At 47.9% G+C, this 26,095-nt stretch overlaps 1 protein-coding gene across 1 annotated transcript in view; it reads left to right on the plus strand.

Moving 5' to 3' along the window:
• XRN2 (5'-3' exoribonuclease 2) overlaps positions 1–26,095 on the plus strand; it is a 705,538-nt gene that overhangs the window by 60,681 nt on the left and 618,762 nt on the right. The window contains exon 4 of the mRNA XM_069234351.1: positions 10,535–10,646. Within this exon, the coding sequence (XP_069090452.1) occupies positions 10,535–10,646 (112 nt within the window). The remainder of the gene's footprint in view (positions 1–10,534; positions 10,647–26,095) is intronic.

Here is a 26,095-nt window from a genome sequence, read left to right on the forward strand (position 1 = left end):
TTACTTACCTGGTAAAACTAACAAAAACTTACCTCCCCCAGGAACTGTGACAATTGCACTAAGTGTCCACTTTTAAAGTAACTATTTGTCAATAACTTGAAAAGTATACATGCAATTGAAATGATTCAAAGTTCCTAATGTACTTACCTGCAATACCTTTCAAACAAGATATTACATGTTAAATTTGAACCTGTGGTTCTTAAAATAAACTAAGAAAAGATATTTTTCTATACAAAACCTATTGGCTGGATTTGTCTCCGAGTGTGTGTACCTCATTTATTGTCTGTGTATGTACAACAAATGCTTAACACTACTCCTTGGATAAGCCTACTGCTCGACCACACTACCACAAAATAGAGCATTAGTATTATCTATTTTTACCACTATTTTACCTCTAAGGGGAACCCTTGGACTCTGTTCATGCTATTCCTTACTTTGAAATAGCACATACAGAGCCAACTTCCTACACTATCCAAGAACCTTTTATACAGAAACACAAACATGAGGTGGTTATCCGCACAAAACCAACATTTTTACCAAAAGTAATTTCACCGTTTCATCTAAAGCAAACAGTAGAGCTCCCAATCTTCTTCCCTCAACCAGACACTGTAGCAGAAAGAGCACTACATACATTAGAGCGCTAATGTACTACATAGACGGGACAAAATCATTTAGTAAAACTAAGCAATTGTTCGTTGCTTTCCAAAAAACCCATGCTGGTAACCCTATATCCAAACAGGGCATAGCCAGATGGATAGTCAAATGCATTCAGACCGGTTGCCTCAAAGCTAAAAGGGACTTACCCATTACACCAAGGGCACACTCCACTAGAAAGAAAGGAGCAACAATGGCCTTTTTAGGTAATACACCAATGACCGATTTGTAAAGCAGCCACTTGGTCTACACCTCATACCTTTACTAAACATTACTGTGTAGATGTGTTAGCAACACAACAAGCCACAGTAGGACAGGCTGTATTAAGAACATTATTTTTTAAACGACTTGAACTGCTACAGACTGACCACCGCTTTCAGGAGGATTATTGCTTTGTAGTCTATGCTCAGCATGTGTATCTGCAGCTACACATGCCATTGAACGGAAAATGTCACTTACCCAGTGTACATCTGTTCATGGCATGTTGCGCTGCAGATTCACATGCGCCCTCCCACCTCCCCGGGAGCCTGTAGCTGTTAATTTTCATTTAAATTGTGTGTATATATGTAAATAAATATTCCTTTACCACAAATTATGTACATACATGTAGGAAGTTGGCTCTGTATGTGCTATTTCAAAGTAAGGAATAGCATGCACAGAGTCCAAGGGTTCCCCTTAGAGGTAAGATAGTGGCAAAAAGAGATAATACTAATGCTCTATTTTGTGGTAGTGTGGTCGAGCAGTAGGCTTATCCAAGGAGTAGTGTTAAGCATTTGTTGTACATACACATAGACAATAAATGAGGTACACACACTCAGAGACAAATCCAGCCAATAGGTTTTTGTATAGAAAAATATCTTTTCTTAGTTTATTTTAAGAACCACAGGTTCAAATTCTACATGTAATATCTCATTCGAAAGGTATTGCAGGTAAGTACTTTAGGAACTTCAAATCATCAACATTGCATGTATACTTTTCAAGTTATTCACAAATAGCTGTTTTAAAAGTGGACACAGTGCAATTTTCACAGTTCCTAGGGGAGGTAAGTATTTGTTAGGTTAACCAGGTAAGTAAGACACTTACAGGGCTTAGTTCTTGGTCCAAGGTAGCCCACCGTTGGGGGTTCAGAGCAACCCCAAAGTCACCACACCAGCAGCTCAGGGCCGGTCAGGTGCAGAGTTCAAAGTGGTGCCCAAAACGCATAGGCTAGAATGGAGAGAAGGGGGTGCCCCGGTTCCGGTCTGCTTGCAGGTAAGTACCCGCGTCTTCGGAGGGCAGACCAGGGGGGGTTTTGTAGGGCACCGGGGGGGACACAAGCCCACACAGAAATTTCACCCTCAGCGGCGCGGGGGCGGCCGGGTGCAGTGTAGAAACAAGCGTCGGGTTCGCAATGTTAGTCTATGAGAGATCTCGGGATCTCTTCAGCGCTGCAGGCAGGAAAGGGGGGGATTCCTCGGGGAAACCTCCACTTGGACAAGGGAGAGGGACTCCTGGGGGTCACTTCTCCAGTGAAAGTCCGGTCCTTCAGGTCCTGGGGGCTGCGGGTGCAGGGTCTCTCCCAGGCGTCGGGACTTTAGGTTCAAAGAGTCGCGGTCAGGGGAAGCCTCGGGATTCCCTCTGCAGGCGGCGCTGTGGGGGCTCAGGGGGGACAGGTTTTGGTACTCACAGTATCAGAGTAGTCCTGGGGTCCCTCCTGAGGTGTCGGATCTCCACCAGCCGAGTCGGGGTCGCTGGGTGCAGTGTTGCAAGTCTCACGCTTCTTGCGGGGAGCTTGCAGGGTTCTTTAAAGCTGCTGGAAACAAAGTTGCAGCTTTTCTTGGAGCAGGTCCGCTGTCCTCGGGAGTTTCTTGTCTTTTCGAAGCAGGGGCAGTCCTCAGAGGATGTCGAGGTCGCTGGTCCCTTTGGAAGGCGTCGCTGGAGCAGGATCTTTGGAAGGCAGGAGACAGGCCGGTGAGTTTCTGGAGCCAAGGCAGTTGTCGTCTTCTGGTCTTCCGCTGCAGGGGTTTTCAGCTGGGCAGTCCTTCTTCTTGTAGTTGCAGGAATCTACTTTTCTAGGGTTCAGGGTAGCCCTTAAATACTAAATTTAAGGGCGTGTTTAGGTCTGGGGGGTTAGTAGCCAATGGCTACTAGCCCTGAGGGTGGGTACACCCTCTTTGTGCCTCCTCCCAAGGGGAGGGGGTCACAATCCTAACCCTATTGGGGGAATCCTCCATCTGCAAGATGGAGGATTTCTAAAAGTTAGAGTCACTTCAGCTCAGGACACCTTAGGGGCTGTCCTGACTGGCCAGTGACTCCTTGTTTTTCTCATTATTTTCTCCGGCCTTGCCGCCAAAAGTGGGGCCTGGCCGGAGGGGGCGGGCAACTCCACTAGCTGGAGTGTCCTGCTGGGTTGGCACAAAGGAGGTGAGCCTTTGAGGCTCACCGCCAGGTGTGACAATTCCTGCCTGGGGGAGGTGTTAGCATCTCCACCCAGTGCAGGCTTTGTTACTGGCCTCAGAGTGACAAAGGCACTCTCCCCATGGGGCCAGCAACATGTCTCGGTTTGTGGCAGGCTGCTAAAACTAGTCAGCCTACACAGATAGTCGGATAAGTTTCAGGGGGCACCTCTAAGGTGCCCTCTGGGGTGTATTTTACAATAAAATGTACACTGGCATCAGTGTGCATTTATTGTGCTGAGAAGTTTGATACCAAACTTCCCAGTTTTCAGTGTAGCCATTATGGTGCTGTGGAGTTCGTGTTTGACGGACTCCCAGACCATATACTCTTATGGCTACCCTGCACTTACAATGTCTAAGGTTTTGTTTAGACACTGTAGGGGTACCATGCTCATGCACTGGTACCCTCACCTATGGTATAGTGCACCCTGCCTTAGGGCTGTAAGGCCTGCTAGAGGGGTGTCTTACCTATACTGCATAGGCAGTGAGAGGCTGGCATGGCACCCTGAGGGGGGTGCCATGTCGACTTACTCGTTTTGTCCTCACTAGCACATACAAGCTGGCAAGCAGAGTGTCTGTGCTGAGTGAGAGGTCTCCAGGGTGGCATAAGACATGCTGCAGCCCTTAGAGACCTTCCTTGGCATCAGGGCCCTTGGTACTAGAAGTACCAGTTACAAGGGACTTATCTGGATGCCAGGGTCTGCCAATTGTGGATACAAAAGTACAGGTTAGGGAAAGAACACTGGTGCTGGGGCCTGGTTAGCAGGCCTCAGCACACTTTCAATTGTAAACATAGCATCAGCAAAGGCAAAAAGTCGGGGGGCAACCATGCCAAGGAGGCATTTCCTTACAATACATGTAGGAAGTTGGCTCTGTATGCACTATTTCAAAGTAAGGAATAGTTGCACAGAGTCCAAGGGTTCCCCTTAGAGGTAAGATAGTGGCAAAAAGAGATCATACTAATGCTCTATTTTGTGGTAGTGTGGTCGAGCAGTAGGCTTATCAAAGGAGTAGTGTTAAGCATTTGTTGTACATACACACAGGCAATAAATGAGGAACACACACTCAGAAACAATTCCAGGCCAATAGGTTTTGTTATAGAAAAATATATTTTCTTAGTTTATTTTAAGAACCACCGGTTCAAATTCTACATGTAATATCTAATTTGAAAGGTATTGCAGGTAAGTATTTTAGGAACTTTGAATAATTACAGTAGCATATATACTTTTCACATAAAACACAAATAGCTGTTTTAAAAGTGGACACAGTGCAATTTTCACAGTTCCTGGGGGGAGGTAAAGTATTAGGTTTTGCAGGTAAGTAAACCACCTACGGGGTTCAGATTGGGGTCCAAGGTAGCCCACCGTTGGGGGTTCAGAGCAACCCCAAAGTTAGCACACCAGCAGCTCTGGGCCGGTCAGGTGCAGAGTTCAAAGCGGTGCCCAAAACGCATAGGCTTCAATGGAGAGAAGGGGGTGCCCCGGTTCCAGTCTGCCAGCAGGTAAGTACCCGCGTCTTCGGAGGGCAGACCAGGGGGGTTTTGTAGGGCACCGGGGGGGACACAAGTTCACAGAAAAAGTACACCCTCAGCGGCACTGGGGCGGCCGGGTGCAGTGTAGAAACCAGCGTCGGGTTTCCAATGTAAATCGATGGGAGACCAAGGGGTCTCTTCAGCGATGCAGGCAACGGGGGGGCTCCTCAGGGTAGCCACCACCTGGGCAAGGGAGAGGGCCTCCTGGGGGTTACTCCTGCACTGAAGTTCCGATCCTTGAGGTGCTGGGGGCTGCGGGTGCAGGGTCTTTTCCAGCCGTCCTGATTTTAGAGTCAGGCAGTGGTGGTCAGGGTGAGCCTGGGGATTCCCTCTGCAGGCGTCGCTGTGGGGGCTCAGGGGGGACAACTTTGGTTACTCACGGTCTTGGAGTCGCCGGAGGGTCCTCCCTGAGGTGTTGGTTCTCCACCAGTCGAGTCGGGGTCGCCGGGTGCAGTGTTGCAAGTCTCACGCTTCTTGCGGTGATTGCAGGTGTCTTTAAATCTGCTCCTTTGTAACAAAGTTGCAGTCTTTTTGGAGCAGGTCCGCTGTCCTCGAGAGTTTCTTGTTCCTCTTGAAGCAGGGCAGTCCTCTGAGGATTCAGAGGTCGCTGGTCCTTGAGAAAGCGTCGCTGGAGCAGGTTTCTTTAAAAGGCAGGAGACAGGCCGGTAGGTCTGGGGCCAAAGCAGTTGGTGTCGTCTTTCTTCTTCTGCAGGGGTTTTCAGCTCAGCAGTCTTCTTCTTCGGTAAGTTGCAGGAATCTAAATTCTTAGGTTCAGGGGAGCCCTTAAATACTAAATTTAAGGGCATGTTTAGGTCTGGGGGGTTAGTAGCCAATGGCTACTAGCCCTGAGGGTGGGTACACCCTCTTTGTGTCTTCTCCCAAGGGGAGGGGGGTGGTCACATTCCTATCGGGGGAATCCTCCATCTGCAAGATGGAGGATTTCTAAAAGTCAGTCACCTCACCTCAGCTCAGGAAACCTTAGGGGCTGTCCTGACTGGCCAGTGACTCCTCCTTGTTTATCTCATTATCTCCTCCTGGACTTGCCGCCAAAAGTGGGGGCTGTGTCCAGGAGGCGGGCATCTCCACTAGCTGGAGTACCCTGCGGTGCTGGGACAAAGGGGGTGAGCCTTTGAGGCTCACCGCCAGGTGTTACAGCTCCTGCCTGGGGGAGGTGTTAGCATCTCCACCCAGTGCAGGCTTTGTTACTGGCCTCAGAGTGACAAAGGCACTCTTCCCCATGGGGCCAGCAACATGTCTCGGTTGTGGCAGGCTGCTAGAACCAGTCAGCCTACACAGGTAGTTGGTTAAGGTTTCAGGGGGCACCTCTAAGGTGCCCTCTGGGGTGTAGTTTACAATAAAATGTACACTGGCATCAGTGTGCATTTATTGTGCTGAGAAGTTTGATACCAAACTTCCCAGTTCTCAGTGTAGCCATCATGGTGCTGTGGAGTTCGTGTTTGACAAACTCCCAGACCATATACTCTTGTGGCTACCCTGCACTTACAATGTCTAAGGTTTGGCTTAGACACTGTAGGGGCACAGTGCTCATGCACTGGTGCCCTCACCTATGGTATAGTGCACCCTGCCTTAGGGCTGTAAGGCCTGCTAGAGGGGTGACTTATCTATACCTGCATAGGCAGTGTGAGGTTGGCATGGCACACTGAGGGGAGTGCCATGTCGACTTACTCGTTTTGTCCTCACCAGCACACACAAGCTGGCAAGCAGTGTGTCTGTGCTGAGTGAGGGGTCCCCAGGGTGGCATAAGACATGCTTCAGCCCTTCGAGACCTTCCCTGGCATCAGGGCCCTTGGTACCAGGGGTACCAGTTACAAGGGACTTACCTGGATGCCAGGGTGTACCAATTGTGGATACAAAAGTACAGGTTAGGGAAAGAACACTGGTGCTGGGGCCTGGTTAGCAGGCCTCAGCACACTTTCAATTCAAAACATAGCATCAGCAAAGGCAAAGTCAGGGGGCAACCATGCCAAGGAGACATTTCCTTACAGGAGGTGTGAAGCACCTCCACCCAGAGCAGGCTTTGTTTCTGTCCTCAGAGAGCACAAAGGCTCTCACTGCATGGGGTCAAACTAGTCTCTCAGCAGCAGGCTGGCACAGACGAGTCAGTCCTGCACTGAACAATTGGGTAAAATACAGGGGGTATCTCTAAGATGCCCTCTGTGTGCATTTTTTAATAAATCCAACACTGGCATCAGTGTGGGTTTATTATTCTGAGAAGTTTGATACCAAACTTCCCAGTATTCAGTGTAGCCATCATGGTGCTGTGGAGTTCGTTTTTGACAGACTCCCAGACCATATACTCTTATGGCTACCCTGCACTTACAGTGTCTGAGCAAAACCTTAGACATTGTAGGGGCATAGTGCTCATGCACATATGCCCTCACCTGTGGTATAGTGGACCCTGCCTTAGGGCTGTAGGGCCTGCTAGAGGGGTGACTTACCTATGCCACAGGCAGGGTGAGGTTGGCATGGCACCCTGAGGGGAGTGCCATGTCGACTTCGTCATTTTCTCCCCACCAGCACACACAAGGTGGCAAGCAGTGTGTCTGTGCTGAGTGAGGGGTCCCTAGGGTGGCATAAGACATGCTGCAGCCCTTAGAGACCTTCCCTGGCATCAGGGCCCCTGGTACCAGGGGTACCAGTTACAAGGGACTTACCTGGGTGTCAGGGTTGTGCCAATTGTGGAGACAATGGTACATTTTAGGTGAAAGAACACTGGTGCTGGGGCCTGGTTAGCAGGGTCCCAGCACACTTCTCAGTCAAGTCCGCATCAGTATCAGGAAAAAAGTGGGGGGTAACTGCAACAGGGAGCCATTTCTTTACAATGCATATCTATTCCATCGAGTGGACATCTTTAGTATCCTCATTCTACCACTCCTACCTCACCCTATGCCGGGAAAACAATCTAAGATGGAGTCGATGCCCATGCGCAATGGAGCCGAAAGGGATGAGTCACTCAGTCCTGTGACTCAAACACTTTTTCGAAGAAAAACAACTTGTAACACTCAGAGCCCAACACCAGATGGCAGGAACAGTGCACAGCATGTGAATCTGCAGCGCAACATGCCACGAACAGATGGAAGAGACACATACATACTTTGGTCACCTGGAGACTCTCTAAGGGAAAGGAGGCCCTAAGAGAGGTAAGGTGATGTTCTATACATAACTTAAGGTACTCCTGGAAGCCACACACCGGTATACACAAGGAGTGTTGTAGGAAGGACTCTTCAACACACCAGTCATCAAGCAATTCATTGGTTGATCTAAGAGGGTAGTTCCTCCAAGTTTGGACCCTAAACCAAATGTGGAAACTAAACATAGTTCTGACACTGCTCATGAAACCACAGTTTGTGCCCACGCATAACATGGTACCCATATACCGAACACTCAAGACTGCCCTCTTAATCGTGTTCACGCCTCTACAGAGGGTTAGTGAGCTGCAGACGCTTGCAATGCAAAAATCTTGCCTACAGATACAGAGTGGTAATGAGAAGTAAGCCATGGTTTCTCCTAAAGCTGATATCAAGTTTTCATGTCACCCAAGCCATTCAGTCACTTGTGTTTTTAATAACTACCAAAATCACAAGCTGAAACATACATTGAATGTCAGAAGGGCAGTCTAATTATCTACAGGAAACCAAACCAATCTTATTATTATTTTTTTTGTTTTCTTTTGCTCAGCCAACAAGTGTTTGGCAGTCCCTCAGGTGGCAAGTTGGGAGTTTTAGATTAATAGTTAGGGATGTGTAATGAGCAATGTTTAGGGTTTATCTCACACTCCTTATTTTAGATCACTGAAGTATTTCTTATTCTGAAAAGTTTTTAGTCCGTTGTTTGGTAGGAGAATAGCTCAGCAAATATAGGGCATGAATAGGAAATCTGTGCTTTATGTATGCTCGCCTAAACAGAATTTTCGTTGTTTTTGCTATGATGGTGTTGTAGCCTGATCTATTGTGATCTATATTATGGCATAGAGCCGTGCAAAGGACCACATGACTGAAATGAAAACGTACTAGTCACTGACCGTCTTGTATGCGTTATAGCGACCCATTTCTTGCCACCCTTCCAGGCTGACCTAGCTCTGCAACAGTCTAAACTCTCCTTGCTGCTTCACTACAGTGTATACAGCTAGCATACTAGAGAACATTTTTACGCTAGTTTCTTTCAGATATATTTATCTGGGACTACTTATTAGTAAAAAGCTCTCAATGTGTGATTGTATTAACTTGTATTTGCACAACATTTTTGGACTCATTAAGATTGGAGTTTTACAACTTTTTTTGCTGTACTGTTTGGTCACTAAAACCAATTTAGTTTATTGCCACTAAAGCAGTAAAACATACATGCGGTGAGCTTTGGGTCAGCCTCTTGCTGTTTAGATGGGTTTCTTTTCTTTTTTTCATTGCTTTTTATTAGATGGCTTTACTTCCTATTCCTTGTTGCATTGAGAGCTGCTACGTTTTTACTTTATTTCAGTCCTTTTTTTATTTTTTATTCTTGCTTGTGAGCTGCTTCCTCTTCAAATACCTGCCCTGTGTTGAATTTCCCTTGCACCTCAACCGCCCTTCCCCGCCACTCTGTTGCTCCCATGCACTTGTACCCCACTCCTTGTTTCTCCTACCTCATTGACCTTTCCCCACACCTCCTGCTGTATTGCTTCCTCTCCCTTCGTAACTTTTTCTTTTAAAATATTTAAATGTTTTTTTTTTTTTTTTTTGTGTCCAGCAGTTGCTGCTTGCTTCCTGGCAATTCCTTTTTATCACACACTTAAATGATTTATCTCACATTCTATTCGTGGCATAGACGACCATGGAACGATAAATAAAAAAATGATGGCATGCCATAAGCATTCATGCTGGTTGACGCATCCATTAATACATCAAAGCATGAAGCATACTTGCACAACTGATGATGCATGCAGACATATCCAGTATTGGATCTGTAGTGGCATTCAAAAGGTCAGACATAATGGCTTTACGAATGGTTGCTAGAATTGTCACTTCTTATTCTCAACAGTATTTATTTCATAGCCCCTTTTTGTTCTGATTTTCAGATTTAAACATATTTCCTATAGATATTGCAGTTCTTTTTATTAGTGCTCTCGCAGTTGACACCAAGACCTATACATTTTTAACGTTCTCTAACCTGTTGGCACGGTCTGGCTGATTGTGCAGTCCCAAGCGTGGACCCTTGGCATGGTGGCAGAAATGTAATGAAAGGGCTGCTTACCGGAGTGTTGACATTCAATTTATTTGAAAGGGCTGCAAGGGAGGTGCGAGACAGTTTTGCGTGGTTCATCCCTGTATTACACTCCCCCCCCCCCCTCCCCCCCGTTTAGGACTATTCTGGGATGTCCCCTTGTTAACAACTTTGCTACTTAACAGTGGCGCTTTCCTCTTCCTTCATCATTCCTGTTACCTGTAATATTTTCCCTTTCTATTTTTCACGTCCAAATACTGCAAAGATGTCACTTTAATTTCATGTAAAACTCTTATTATATAATGCAAGTGTGTTCTAGAGCTAATGTTTGGCTTGGCCAGTTCCTGCTGAACAGCTTCCTTGGCTGTGGTTTTGAATGTTAACACATTTCCCACCTGGAGTACGTATGTTTTGCGGCTTGTCTTGATGTATGTGTTCCCCATAATTTAAATGAAAATAAGCTCCAAGGGTCTGGAGGAAAGGAGCTGAAAGACAGTTCTGGAGGTTGCAATGGTCAAACCTTTAAAGTGGTGTATCAAAGGAACTGAATGAAGGCCTGAGCTTTCTGTGATTTTTATTTTAATTTTTTTGTTTAAAAAAAAAAAAAAAAAAAATTGTGCGTGGTATGGAGCTTTAAATCATAAAGTGAACTTTAGGTAAACTATTACGATCTAATCGTAAGAACTCTTTATTTCAGGCCCCTCGTGCCAAAATGAATCAGCAGCGCTCTAGAAGATTCAGAGCATCAAAGGAAGGTGTAGAGTTAACAGAGGAGAAACAACGTGTCCGGGAGGAAGTGCTGAAGCGAGGTATGTACTGATACCTTTGCATTTCTAAACGTGATCTAAAATCTTTCGTAATGGCAGGTTATGGAGGTTTCAGAGATGTGTTGAGTGGTTGTATTCTATTTCCCAGTTAGTCCTTGCCGCAGCTGAAGGCACAGCAAGGCTCAAACACTTTGCACATAATTTTTGGAGATGCCAAGTGAATGCATCCTTCTGGTGTACCCAATCTGAATGAAAGCTCATTGTAGTCAGCAAGATGACAGTGGCCGTCTCTGAGCAAAAGTTCATAACCCACTAATACAAAAACCAAATAGAGAAGTGTGTAATCTTGGGGGGGGGGGGGAATGAAGGGCGTAAGTCAAATGTAAGTTATCTAGTGATTTAACTTTGGAATTCAAAAGGTAGAATTTTTATGCATGTAGTGCAATAGACCTGTGCCACTTCACTATTAAAATAACCTGCTAAACATTTCAACAAGTTGCTATTTTGCATTAGTGGCTCTCCTGACATTACTTTTGTACAATTCTGTGCACAATTTCATTCCCATGCTGACAGATTTGACAGACCCCTATACAGAGACCTAGACACACCTATCTGCCTCATTTGTTTGAATGTTCGAATTGCAATTTATATCACACAAGCCTAGCTCCGAAGCAATAGAAAGCTGTACATTGCTTGGAGAAAGGGAGATGATCTACAATATCATGTATATTCCCATTACATTTCACATTTTTAGGCACAGGGAGATTGTGATTTGCACAGGTGTATAGGAATTTGAATCAAACGCCAAAGGTGGTATTTGAATCTGGGTTCCTTGGTAACAAAGTCAGCAGCTCTAGCTTCATCTTCTCCCCTTGAAGCCCCAACTCCCCAGGCTCTTCAAATTTTGAAATACTGTTAACAAAAGATGATCAATCCAGAACCAATCAACTTGCATTTTCATTACAGAACCTCTGCCACCCTTCACTAACTTTATATTCACACCCAGTATATACGCCTGTGCCCATTGTTGCCTTAATTTACATGTCAAAATAGCCCCAACCTTGTTGCTCCCTTCGTAGTACTGCTGTTTTATTGCCAACAGCTGGTGTTCTGCTGTATTAGTGCGATTAGAGCAAAGGTGGCCTCTCAGCAGGGCCAGTTGTCTTTTAGTGCATCTGGAGGGCTGGGCCTGGTCTTCGCGTTGTAACCGCTTGATGTCTGCTGCCATGTCCTTCTCTGCTATGACAGCTTCTCTTCCCCTGGCTATAGCCCTGAATAGTGGCTTTAAATCCATCCCATATTGTGTATGGGGAAACATCTGGGGTTAGGTTTTCCATAAAGTAGTTGGTTGTACCATTGTAGCTAATCTCTATCTGATGGGCTGCGCAGTATATTTGTGTGAAGAGTCCAGCTGGGTATGTGTGACGAGTAAGTCTCTATCTCACTCCATGTGAATTCCAGATGGGCCTGGTCAGAAATAGAGATGCCAGAGATTATGCATGATGTCAGTGTAGGTAAAAGGAAATGTGTGACACAAAAATAGTCTCTCCGTGAGTATGACTGGTGTACATGTGAGAAATTAATATTCTAGTGCCTCAGGGTTTCGGTACCTCCTGGCATCTACAAGGCCCAAGCTCTCAATCTTCTGCTTTAGGATGGCAGACATGGCTCCCGTCCCCTGGTATGCCGAAGTGCAGTGCTATGGTCTAACTGGGTTCCAGACTAAGCTGAAGCCCCCTCCCAGTTCGAAGTCCCCCTTTTCCCCATGTGAGATGCTTCTTGAGTGGATTACGGAGGAAAGTGTCCTGGACTTGGTTGGGCCATATGTTAGCAAGTGTGAGGGAACAGTCGCCGTGTTTTAGAGTAAGTATTAGATAGCGACCTTCCTCCACCCTTATAATGGTGGAAGGTTTAGGGACACAGGATGACTCATTGAAGATTGCTACCCCCACTTTTTTAGTAGTATTGGACGCCCAATATCATAAGGGGTATTTGGAGTGCGACATTCGTAGGGTATCCTGCTGTTGAAGGGGTTTCTTGCAAGAATATAACCTTGGGGTCATGTTGCATGAGTATCTCCAAAATTGTTGCTGTTTATTTGGGGAATTAACGAGAAGGGGCTTAAGTGTGAGGAATTTAGTTTCTGTAGGACTCCGTGTGTGGCAGTGGAGTGAGTATGCATTGGCCAGTACAGAAATGGGGTTTAGCATGTGCTAAGGGCAAGCAGTCGCAAGTGGGTGTCAGGGGACCTTTAGGTGCAACCTTCTCGTTCTGTGGATTATGTGAAGACCCCGTATATATTAGTGATGTTCGGAGAGGTGTAGTGTACCATTGCAACACATAAGACCCGTTCTGTGCAAGATACAAGAGTAACAAACCATGGGCAAAGTGGGCCACGACCATGTCCAGATGTGTAGGTAGGTGATGCAAACAGTCAGTGACCATCCCAGAGATGTCACTCCCTAAGGAACTGAAATGTGGACACGCTGGAACAGAGGCACATTTAGAGTTAGTCTTTGCAGAGGCGACTGAGGCCCACCATGATACTCCCAGGGTGCTCCCTGTCCTCTCTTCACATGGCAAGAGATGCAAGCGGGATCAGAGGCCCCTGCCACATGAGGAAGGGCCTGCCAATTGAGCCAACATCTTAGTATGGGCGTATGGGTAGGTGGTCTTTGCTTGCTGGCTTGTTCCGATGTTTCCAGTGATAGTGCGAGGCATATCTTGCAGAAGAGATCGAGAGGATATGTGGGCTGCAGCGCTGAGAGCAGTATCGCTAGGTGGAAGCTGTAGCATCTGAGGAATGATCTTGTGATGACCCTAGGTGTTTTTAGGTGGTGGAGAACATCCTGTTTGGCTTGCCAGGCCTGTCTTGTGCGTTTTTATAAAAAAAAAAATATATATATGTTTTTTAATTAAATTTTTATCGAGCAGGAGGTGGCCACAGTCAATGTGGTGTGCAGTGTAGTCTAGTGGTGGGCGGCTGCTGTCCCCATATAGAGCCCCTTTTTGAAGAGTACTGTGAAGGACCCCCAACTTTCTGCAGCTCACCACATCCAATCCAGTCTCCAGGGAGACAGCCCCAAGTGCAGGGCACAGGCAGGTGTGACTCAGAAGGGGGTCTGCAGCCAGTCCTTCGGAGAGGTATCCTCAGGGCTGGCACAGCACGCTGCGAGTGGATGTCAACCGTGTGGCAGGGTGGAGGAGCAGCAGCTTTGTCGCCTGTCTTTCTGTCCTGGAGCCAGCGCAGGCGCCACCTGAACCAAGGCGTCAGTGCAGCACAGTCCATGGTGAGGCAGGCAGTTTGCCTGTCTAGGTGCGATGGCCCTTGTCAGGGGGTGGTCCCCCAGGGGAGTCCCCCCCCCCTCCCCCAAATATTTAAAGTCCCAGGACTAGGGCAACTGTCACAGGAGTGCTCTGCTCTACAAGCATACCTCTCTAGCCACACAGATACTCCTCTGCAGCGAGCCCCGTCTGGGCTCTGATCGATCTCGCCTTCTCAGTGCCCCTCAGCTCCTCACACGCTACTATGTACGAAGTGCTTCCAGGGAGTCTTGGGTCCACAGGAATATTATACAGCACATGCACACTTGTAAGGGCACCATTTTAGTTAACGTTGGCACAGTCAGTTCAGTTGGTGGCCCCTAGTAAACCACAGGAGTATCTTCAGTCCCAGCTGTAAGGAATTTTTTGAAACTGCTGCATCCAGTAACTTCAAGGCAGCTTGGAATTGGGCTCAGGATTTCAGGATGTCTGTACTCTTCTTTGGATAGTTCTCCTGCAGCAAGGAGAGAATATAAATGGCAACTTGGTGTCAGCTTAGGGTCTGCTGAACAGAATAGGCTACATAATGCTTATTAATCTGTCAGTTTTCTGTTTTTGTTCACACTGGGCAAAGGTGATAGAAGTACAGTAGATTGCCACCTATCCCTGAAACTGTAACAGGCGGTCTGCCCAGAAAACATGTGTTCGATGGCATCTGTCGCTGTAGATACGCATGTTCTGCAATAGCTCGCCATCTGGTGTTGGGCCGGAGTGTTACAAGTTGTTTTTCTTCGAAGAAGTCTTTCGAGTCACGGGACCGAGTGACTCCTCCTTTTGTCTCCATTGCGCATGGGCGTCTACTCCATCTTCGATTGTTTTTTTTCCGCCATCGGGTTCGGACGTGTTCCTGTCGCTCCGAGTTTCGGAACGGAAAATTAGCTAATTTCGGAAGATTTTCGTCGGTATTGTTGCGTTCGGGATCGGCGTACTTAGATTCCACACCGCATCGAAGATCTCCGGTGCCCTTCGGGGTAGTTTTTCGATCCTCCGTCGGGGCCTGGTCGGCCCGACCACGTGCTGAAGAACGCCGATGGAACGGACCCCGTTCCGTTTCTGCCCCAAATGCCACAATAAGTACCCTTACACAGACCAACACTTGGTCTGCAACCTGTGCCTGTCACCTGAGCACAGCGAAGACACCTGCGAGGCCTGTCGTGCGTTCCGGTCCCGAAAAACACTCCGAGACCGTCGAGCCAGAAGACTTCAGATGGCGTCCGCACCGACAGCCCAACGGGAGTTCGAGGAACAGGAAGAAGAAGGTACCTTCTCGATCCAAGACTCAGACTCCGAAGGATTCGACGATACACAAACCGTGAGTAAGACGTCGAAATCCACTCAGAAGAACATTTACAAGGCCCAGGGGACGCCACTGCCACCAGGCCATGGCTCCACCCATAAATTCGGTGACCGCCCGTCGGCACCGAAAAAGGCCCACACAGTGCCGAGATCGTCCGACTCCGGTCGAGACACCGGCACGCAGCCTTCTCGGGACCGAGAAAGTGCTGGAGACAAGCCTCGACACCGAGATGCCGGTGCCGACACGGCTCGACGCCGAGACAGCGGCACCGAAACAGATCGACGCCGAGAGGTTTCGGCCCCGAAAAAGAAAAGTCACCTCGGAGCCGAAAAAACACGCAGACAGGGTTTCGATGCCGAAACAAACTGCAAGCGACCCAGCTTCAGGCTCTTATACAGAAGAGCACTCGCTAACCTCCCAAATGCAGAAGCATAGGTTTGAGGAAGAGCTGCAAGCAACTGATGTGGACCATACGCAAAAGCGTATCTTCATACAGCAGGGGACAGGAAAAATAAGCACCCTTCCCCCCCATTAGGAGAGAGAAGGTTGGAGTTCCAGACGGAACAAACACCACAACCAAAAGTGGTGAAAAGAGTTACCCCACCACCCTCTCCTCCGCCTGTGATTAACGTCTCACCAGCACAAACTCCATCACACTCCCCAGCTCACACCACCATGAGCCAGGGTGACCAAGATCAGGACGCATGGGACCTATACGACGCCCCAGTGTCAGATAACAGTCCGGAGGCATACCCTACAAAGCCATCTCCACCAGAAGACAGCACCGCGTATTCTCAAGTGGTGGCTAGAGCAGCACAATTTCACAACGTAAGCCTCCACTCAGAACAGGTCGAGGATGATTTCTTATTTAACACACTCTCCTCCACCCACAGCTCCTACCAAAGCCTGCCTATGCTCCCTGGTATGCTCCGGCACGCAAAAGACATCTTTAAGGAGCCGGTCAAAAGTAGGGCAATCACACCAAGGGTGGAAAAAAAGTATAAGGCGCCTCCTACAGACCCGGCTTTCATCACTACACAGCTGCCACCAGACTCTGTCGTTGTAGGAGCAGCTAGGAAAAGGGCCAACTCTCACACATCTGGAGATGCACCACCCCCAGATAAAGAAAGCCGCAAGTTCGATGCAGCTGGTAAAAGAGTCGCAGCACAAGCTGCAAACCAGTGGCGCATCGCGAACTCACAGGCACTACTTGCGCGCTATGACAGAGCCCACTGGGACGAGATGCAACATCTCATTGATCATCTGCCCAAGGACTTACAAAATAGGGCAAAACAAGTGGTTGAGGAGGGACAGACCATTTCCAACAACCAGATCCGCTCCTCCATGGACGCTGCAGATACAGCTGCACGGACAATTAATACATCCGTAACTATCAGAAGGCATGCATGGCTCCGAACGTCTGGATTTAAACCAGAGATTCAACAAGCAGTTCTCAATATGCCTTTTAATGAAAAAGATCTGTTCGGTCCAGAAGTGGACACAGCGATTGAGAAACTCAAAAAAGATACGGACACTGCCAAAGCCATGGGCGCACTCTACTCCCCGCAGAGCAGAGGGAATTACAGCACATTCCGTAAAACGCCCTTTTGAGGGGGGTTTCGAGGTCAAAGCACACAAGCCAGCACCTCACAAGCCACACCGTCCAGTTACCAGGGACAGTATAGAGGAGGTTTTCGGGGACAATATAGAGGAGGGCAATTCCCTAGAAATAGAGGAAGATTTCAAAGCCCCAAAGCCCCTACTACTAAACAGTGACTCACAGGTCACTCACCCCCTCCACACAACACCAGTGGGGGGAAGAATAGGTCATTATTACAATGCATGGGAGGAAATCACTACAGACACTTGGGTTCTAGCAATTATCCAACATGGTTATTGCATAGAATTTCTACAATTCCCTCCAAACATACCACCAAAAGCACAAAATTTAACAACACACCATTCCAATCTCCTGGAGATAGAAGTGCAGGCACTATTGCAAAAGAATGCAATCGAATTAGTGCCAAACACACAAATAAACACAGGAGTTTACTCACTGTACTTTCTGATACCAAAGAAGGACAAAACACTGAGACCAATCCTAGACCTCAGAGTAGTGAACACTTTCATCAAATCAGACCACTTCCACATGGTCACACTACAAGAAGTATTGCCATTGCTAAAACTGCACGACTACATGGTGTAAGGAAATGCCTCCTTGGCATGGTTGCCCCCTGACTTTTTGCCTTTGCTGATGCTATGTTTACAATTGAAAGTGTGCTGAGGCCTGCTAACCAGGCCCCAGCACCAGTGTTCTTTCCCTAACCTGTACTTTTGTATCCACAATTGGCAGACCCTGGCATCCAGATAAGTCCCTTGTAACTGGTACTTCTAGTACCAAGGGCCCTGATGCCAAGGAAGGTCTCTAAGGGCTGCAGCATGTCTTATGCCACCCTGGAGACCTCTCACTCAGCACAGACACACTGCTTGCCAGCTTGTGTGTGCTAGTGAGGACAAAACGAGTAAGTCGACATGGCACTCCCCTCAGGGTGCCATGCCAGCCTCTCACTGCCTATGCAGTATAGGTAAGACACCCCTCTAGCAGGCCTTACAGCCCTAAGGCAGGGTGCACTATACCATAGGTGAGGGTACCAGTGCATGAGCATGGTACCCCTACAGTGTCTAAATAAAACCTTAGACATTGTAAGTGCAGGGTAGCCATAAGAGTATATGGTCTGGGAGTCTGTCAAACACGAACTCCACAGCACCATAATGGCTACACTGAAAACTGGGAAGTTTGGTATCAAACTTCTCAGCACAATAAATGCACACTGATGCCAGTGTACATTTTATTGTAAAATACACCACAGAGGGCACCTTAGAGGTGCCCCCTGAAACTTAACCGACTATCTGTGTAGGCTGACTAGTTTTAGCAGCCTGCCACAAACCGAGACATGTTGCTGGCCCCATGGGGAGAGTGCCTTTGTCACTCTGAGGCCAGTAACAAAGCCTGCACTGGGTGGAGATGCTAACACCTCTCCCAGGCTGGAATTGTCACACCTGGCGGTGAGCCTCAAAGGCTCACCTCCTTTGTGCCAACCCAGCAGGACACTCCAGCTAGTGGAGTTGCCCGCCCCCTCCGGCCAGGCCCCACTTTTGGCGGCAAGGCCGGAGAAGATAATGAGAATAACAAGGAGGAGTCACTGACCAGTCAGGACAGCCCCTAAGGTGTCCTGAGCTGAGGTGACTCTAACTTTTAGAAATCCTCCATCTTGCAGATGGAGGATTCCCCCAATAGGGTTAGGAATGTGACCCCCTCCCCTTGGGAGGAGGCACAAAGAGGGTGTACCCACCCTCAGGGCTAGTAGCCATTGGCTACTAACCCCCCAGACCTAAACACGCCCTTAAATTTAGTATTTAAGGGCTACCCTGAACCCTAGAAAATTAGATTCCTGCAACTACAAGAAGGACTGCCCAGCTGAAAACCCCTGCAGCGGAAGACCAGAAGACGACAACTGCCTTGGCTCCAGAAACTCACCGGCCTGTCTCCTGCCTTCCAAAGACCCTGCTCCAGCGACGCCTTCCAAAGGGACCAGCGACCTCGACATCCTCTGAGGACTGCCCCTGCTTCGAAAAGACAAGAAACTCCCGAGGACAGCGGACCTGCTCCAAGAAAGGCTGCAACTTTGTTTCCAGCAGCCTTGAAAGAACCCTGCAAGCTCCCCGCAAGAAGCGTGAGACTTGCAACACTGCACCCGGCGACACCGACTCGGCTGGTGGCGATCCAACACCTCAGGAGGGACCCCAGGACTACTCTGATACTGTGAGTACCAAAACCTGTCCCCCCTGAGCCCCCACAGCGCCGCCTGCAGAGGGAATCCCGAGGCTTCCCCTGACCGCGACTCTTTGAACCTAAAGTCCCGACGCCTGGGAGAGACCCTGCACCCGCAGCCCCCAGGACCTGACGGACCGGACTTTCACTGGAGAAGTGACCCCCAGGAGTCCCTCTCCCTTGCCCAAGTGGAGGTTTCCCCGAGGAATCCCCCCCTTGCCTGCCTGCAGCGCTGAAGAGATCCCGAGATCTCTCCTAGACTAACATTGAAAACCCGACGCTTGTTTCTACACTGCACCCGGCCGCCCCCGCGCTGCTGAGGGTGAAATTTCTGTGTGGACTTGTGTCCCCCCCGGTGCCCTACAAAACCCCCCTGGTCTGCCCTCCGAAGACGCGGGTACTTACCTGCAAGCAGACCGGAACCGGGGCACCCCCTTCTCTCCATTCTAGCCTATGCGTTTTGGGCACCACTTTGAACTCTGCACCTGACCGGCCCTGAGCTGCTGGTGTGGTGACTTTGGGGTTGCCCTGAACCCCCAACGGTGGGCTACCTTGGACCAAGAACTAAGCCCTGTAAGTGTCTTACTTACCTGGTTAACCTAACAAATACTTACCTCCCCTAGGAACTGTGAAAATTGCACTAAGTGTCCACTTTTAAAACCGCTATTTGTCAATAACTTGAAAAGTATACATGCAATTTTGATGATTTGCAGTTCCTAAAGTACTTACCTGCAATACCTTTCGAATGAGATATTACATGTAGAATTTGAACCTGTGGTTCTTAAAATAAACTAAGAAAAGATATTTTTCTATATAAAAACCTATTGGCTGGATTTGTCTCTGTGTGTGTACCTCATTTATTGTCTATGTGTATGTACAACAAATGCTTAACACTACTCCTTGGATAAGCCTACTGCTCGACCACACTACCACAAAATAGAGCATTAGTATTATCTATTTTTACCACTATTTTACCTCTAAGGGGAACCCTTGGACTCTGTGCATGCTATTCCTTACTTTGAAATAGCACATACAGAGCCAACTTCCTACACATGGCAACTTTAGACCTCAAGGATGCTTATTTCCATATACCAATACACCCATCGCACAGGAAATACCTAAGGTTTGTATTCAAAGGAATACATTACCAATTCAAGGTACTGCCTTTCGGATTAACAACCGCACCAAGAGTCTTTACCAAATGTCTAGCGGTAGTCGCAGCACACATAAGAAAGCAGCAGATACATGTGTTCCCATATCTAGACGACTGGCTAATCAAGGCCCATTCGTTAATAGAGTGCTCAAATCACACAAATCATATCATACAAACCCTCTTCAAACTAGGGTTCACCGTCAATTTCACAAAATCCAAAATTCTGCCATGCAAGGTACAACAATACCTGGGAGCCATAATAGACACATCAAAAGGAGTAGCCACTCCAAGTCCACAAAGAATTCAAAATTTCAAAACCATCATACAACGCATGTATCCAACACAAAAGATACAGGCAAACATGGTATTACAACTCCTAGGCATGATGTCATCATGCATAGCCATTGTCCCAAACGCAAGACTGCACATGAGGCCCTTACAACAATGCCTAGCATCACAGTGGTCTCAAGCACAGGGTCACCTTCTAGATCTGGTGTTAATAGACCGCCAAACTTACCTCTCGCTTCTGTGGTGGAACAACATAAATTTAAACAAGGGGCGGCCTTTCCAAGACCCAGTGCCACAATACGTAATAACAGATGCTTCCATGACAGGGTGGGGAGCACACCTCGATCAACACAGCATACAAGGACAATGGAACGTACATCAAACAAAACTGCATATCAATCACCTAGAACTTCTAGCAGTTTTTCAAGCACTAAAAGCTTTCCAACCAATAATAGTTCACAAATACATTCTCGTCAAAACAGACAACATGACAACAATGTATTATCTAAACAAGCAGGGGGGGACGCACTCCACGCAGTTAAGCCTGCTAGCACAAAAAATTTGGCATTGGGCAATTCACAACCAAATTCGCCTAATTGCACAGTTTATACCAGGGATACAAAATCAACTCGCAGACAATCTCTCTCGAGATCACCAACAGGTCCACGAATGGGAAATTCACCCCCAAATTCTGAACACTTATTTCAAACTCTGGGGAACACCTCAGATAGACTTGTTTGCGACAAGGGAGAACGCAAAATGCCAAAACTTCGCATCCAGATACCCACACAAACAATCCCAAGGCAATGCCCTATGGATGAACTGGTCAGGGATATTTGCTTACGCTTTTCCTCCTCTCCCTCTCCTTCCTTACCTGGTAAACAAACTCAGTCAAAGCAAACTCAAACTCATATTGATAGCACCAACTTGGGCAAGGCAACCCTGGTACACAACGCTGCTAGACCTATCAGTGGTACCCTGCATCAAATTGCCCAACAGGCCAGATCTGTTGACACAGCACAACCAAAAGATCAGACACCCAGATCCAGCATCGCTGAATCTAGCAATCTGGCTCCTGAAATCCTAGAATTCGGGCACTTACAACTTACCCAAGAATGTATGGAAGTCATAAAACAAGCAAGAAGGCCATCCACCAGGCACTGCTATGCAAGTAAATGGAAGAGGTTTGTTTGCTACTGCCATATTAATCAAATACAACCATTACACACAACTCCAGAACATGTAGTGGGTTACTTGCTTCACTTACAAAAATCTAACCTAGCTTTCTCTTCCATTAAGATTCACCTTGCAGCAATATCTGCATACCTGCAGACTACCTATTCAACTTCCCTATATAAAATACCAGTCATTAAAGCATTCATGGAGGGCCTTAGGAGAATTATACCACCAAGAACACTACCTGTTCCTTCATGGAACCTAAATGTTGTCCTAACTAGACGTATGGGTCCACCTTTTGAACCCATGCACTCCTGCGACATACAGTTCCTAACCTGGAAGGTGGCATTTCTCATCGCCATTACTTCCCTGAGAAGAGTAAGCGAGATTCAGGCGTTTACTATACAGGAACTGTAAGGAAATGCCTCCTTGGCATGGTTGCCCCCTGACTTTTTGCCTTTGCTGATGCTATGTTTACAATTGAAAGTGTGCTGAGGCCTGCTAACCAGGCCCCAGCACCAGTGTTCTTTCCCTAACCTGTACTTTTGTATCCACAATTGGCAGACCCTGGCATCCAGATAAGTCCCTTGTAACTGGTACTTCTAGTACCAAGGGCCCTGATACCAAGGAAGGTCTCTAAGGGCTGCAGCATGTCTTATGCCACCCTGGAGACCTCTCACTCAGCACAGACACACTGCTTGCCAGCTTGTGTGTGCTAGTGAGGACAAAACGAGTAAGTCGACATGGCACTCCCCTCAGGGTGCCATGCCAGCCTCTCACTGCCTATGCAGTATAGGTAAGACACCCCTCTAGCAGGCCTTACAGCCCTAAGGCAGGGTGCACTATACCATAGGTGAGGGTACCAGTGCATGAGCATGGTACCCCTACAGTGTCTAAACAAAACCTTAGACATTGTAAGTGCAGGGTAGCCATAAGAGTATATGGTCTGGGAGTCTGTCAAACACGAACTCCACAGCACCATAATGGCTACACTGAAAACTGGGAAGTTTGGTATCAAACTTCTCAGCACAATAAATGCACACTGATGCCAGTGTACATTTTATTGTAAAATACACCCCAGAGGGCACCTTAGAGGTGCCCCCTGAAACCTATCCGACTATCTGTGTAGGCTGACTGGTTCCAGCAGCCTGCCACACTAGAGACATGTTGCTGGCCCCATGGGGAGAGTGCCTTTGTCACTCTGAGGCCAGTAACAAAGCCTGCACTGGGTGGAGATGCTAACACCTCCCCCAGGCAGGAGCTGTAACACCTGGCGGTGAGCCTCAAAGGCTCACCCCTTTGTCACAGCCCAGCAGGGCACTCCAGCTTAGTGGAGTTGCCCGCCCCCTCCGGCCACGGCCCCCACTTTTGGCGGCAAGGCTGGAGGGAACAAAGAAAGCAACAAGGAGGAGTCACTGGCCAGTCAGGACAGCCCCTAAGGTGTCCTGAGCTGAGGTGACTCTGACTTTTAGAAATCCTCCATCTTGCAGATGGAGGATTCCCCCAATAGGGTTAGGATTGTGACCCCCTCCCCTTGGGAGGGGGCACAAAGAGGGTGTACCCACCCTCAGGGCTAGTAGCCATTGGCTACTAACCCCCCAGACCTAAACACGCCCTTAAATTTAGTATTTAAGGGCTACCCTGAACCCTAGAAAATTAGATTCCTGCAACTACAAGAAGAAGGACTGCCTAGCTGAAAAACCCCTGCAGAGGAAGACCAGAAGACGACAACTGCCTTGGCTCCAGAAACTCACCGGCCTGTCTCCTGCCTTCCAAAGATCCTGCTCCAGCGACGCCTTCCAAAGGGACCAGCGACCTCGACATCCTCTGAGGACTGCCCCTGCTTCGAAAAGACAAGAAACTCCCGAGGACAGCGGACCTGCTCCAAAGAAAAGCTGCAACTTTGTTTCCAGCAGCTTTAAAGAACCCTGCAAGCTCCCCGCAAAAGGCGTGAGACTTGCAACACTGCACCCGGCGACCCCGACTCGGTTGGTGGCGATCCAACACCTCAGGAGGGACCCCAGGACTACTCTAAGACTGTGAGTACAAAAACCTGTCCCCCCTGAGCCCCCACAGCGCCGCCTGCAGAGGGAATCCCGAGGCTTCCCCTGACCGCGACTCTTTGAAACCAAAGTCCCGACACCTGGGAGAGACCCTGCACCCGCAGCCCCCAGGACCTGAAGGACCGGACTTTCACTGGAGGAGTGACCCCCAGGAGTCCCTCTCCCTTGCCCAAGTGGAGGTTTCCCCGAGGAACCCCCCCCCTTGCCTGCCTGCAGCGCTGAAGAGATCCCTAGATCTCCCATTGACTTCCATTACAAACCCGACGCTTGTTTCTACACTGCACCCGGCCGCCCCCGCGCTGCTGAGGGTGAAATTTCTGTGTGGACTTGTGTCCCCCCCCGGTGCCCTACAAAACCCCCCTGGTCTGCCCTCCGAAGACGCGGGTACTCACCTGCAAGCAGACCGGAACCGGGGCACCCCCTTCTCTCCATTCTAGCCTATGTGTTTTGGGCACCACTTTGAACTCTGCACCTGACCGGCCCTGAGCTGCTGGTGTGGTGACTTTGGGGTTGCTCTGAACCCCCAACGGTGGGCTACCTTGGACCAAGAACTAAGCCCTGTAAGTGCCTTACTTACCTGGTAAAACTAACAAATACTTACCTCCCCTAGGAACTGTGAAAATTGCACTAAGTGTCCACTTTTAAAACAGCTATTTGTGAATAACTTGAAAAGTATACATGCAATTTTGATGATTTGAAGTTCCTAAAGTACTTACCTGCAATACCTTTCGAATGAGATATTACATGTAGAATTTGAACCTGTGGTTCTTAAAATAAACTAAGAAAAGATATTTTTCTATATAAAAACCTATTGGCTGGATTTGTCTCTGAGTGTGTGTACCTCATTTATTGTCTATGTGTATGTACAACAAATGCTTAACACTACTCCTTGGATAAGCCTACTGCTCGACCACACTACCACAAAATAGAGCATTAGTATTATCTCTTTTTTACCACTATTTTACCTCTAAGGGGAACCCTTGGACTCTGTGCATGCTATTCCTTACTTTGAAATAGCACATACAGAGCCAACTTCCTACATTGGTGGATCAGCGGTGGGGTACAAGACTTTGCATTTGCTGGACTACTCAGCCAATACCTGATCACACGACAAATTCCAAAATTGTCATTAGAAATTGATTTTTGCAATTTGAAAAGTTTTCTAAATTCTTAAAAGACCTGCTAGGGCCTTGTGTTAGATCCTGTTTAGCATTTCTTTTAGAGTTTAAAAGTTTGGTAAAAGTTTGAATTAGATTCTAGAACCAGTTTTAGTTTCTTAAAAAGTATTCCAACTTTTAGAAGCATAATGTCTAGCACAGATGTGAATGTGGTGGAACTCGACACCACACCTTACCTCCATCTACAGATGAGATAGCTAAGGTCACTCTGTAAACTAAAGAAAATAGCAATGGGCCCCAAACCTACCAAAGTACAGCTCCAGGAGCTTTTGGCAGAGTTTGAAAAGGCCAACCCCTCTGAGGATGGCAACTCAGAGGATGAAGATAGTGACTTGGAGGGAAATCCCCCCCCTCCAGTCCTACTTAGGGAGAGCAGGGCTTCTCAAGCCCTGACTCCACAAATAATAGTCAGAGATGCTGGTTCCCTCACAGGAGGGACCAACAACTCTGAAATCACTGAGGATAACTCCAGTGAAGAGGACATCCAGTTAGCCAGGATGGCCAAAAGATTGGCTTTGGAAAGACAGATCCTAGCCATAGAGAGGGAAAGACAAGAGATGGGCCTAGGACCCATCAATGGTGGCAGCAACATAAATAGGGTCAGAGATTCTCCTGACATGTTGAAAATCCCCAAAGGGATTGTAACTAAATATGAAGATGGTGATGACATCACCAAATGGTTCACAGCTTTTGAGAGGGCTTGTGTAACCAGAAAAGTGAACAGATCTCACTGGGGTGCTCTCCTTTGGGAAATGTTCACAGGAAAGTGTAGGGATAGACTCCTCACACTCTCTGGACAAGATGCAGAATCTTATGACCTCATGAAGGGTACCCTGATTGAGGGCTTTGGATTCTCCACTGAGGAGTACAGGATTAGGTTCAGGGGGGCTCAAAAATCCTCGAGCCAGACCTGGGTTGACTTTGTTGACTACTCAGTGAAAACACTAGATGGTTGGATTCAAGGCAGTGGTGTAAGTAATTATGATGGGCTGTACAATTTATTTGTGAAAGAACACCTGTTAAGTAATTGTTTCAATGATAAACTGCATCAGCATCTGGTAGACCTAGGACCAATTTCTCCCCAAGAATTGGGAAAGAAGGCGGACCATTGGGTCAAGACAAGGGTGTCCAAGACTTCAACAGGGGGTGACCAAAAGAAAGGGGTCACAAAGACTCCCCA

Source organism: Pleurodeles waltl, chromosome 5 (assembly GCF_031143425.1).
Source record: "Pleurodeles waltl isolate 20211129_DDA chromosome 5, aPleWal1.hap1.20221129, whole genome shotgun sequence".
Lineage (NCBI taxonomy): Eukaryota > Metazoa > Chordata > Amphibia > Caudata > Salamandridae > Pleurodeles > Pleurodeles waltl.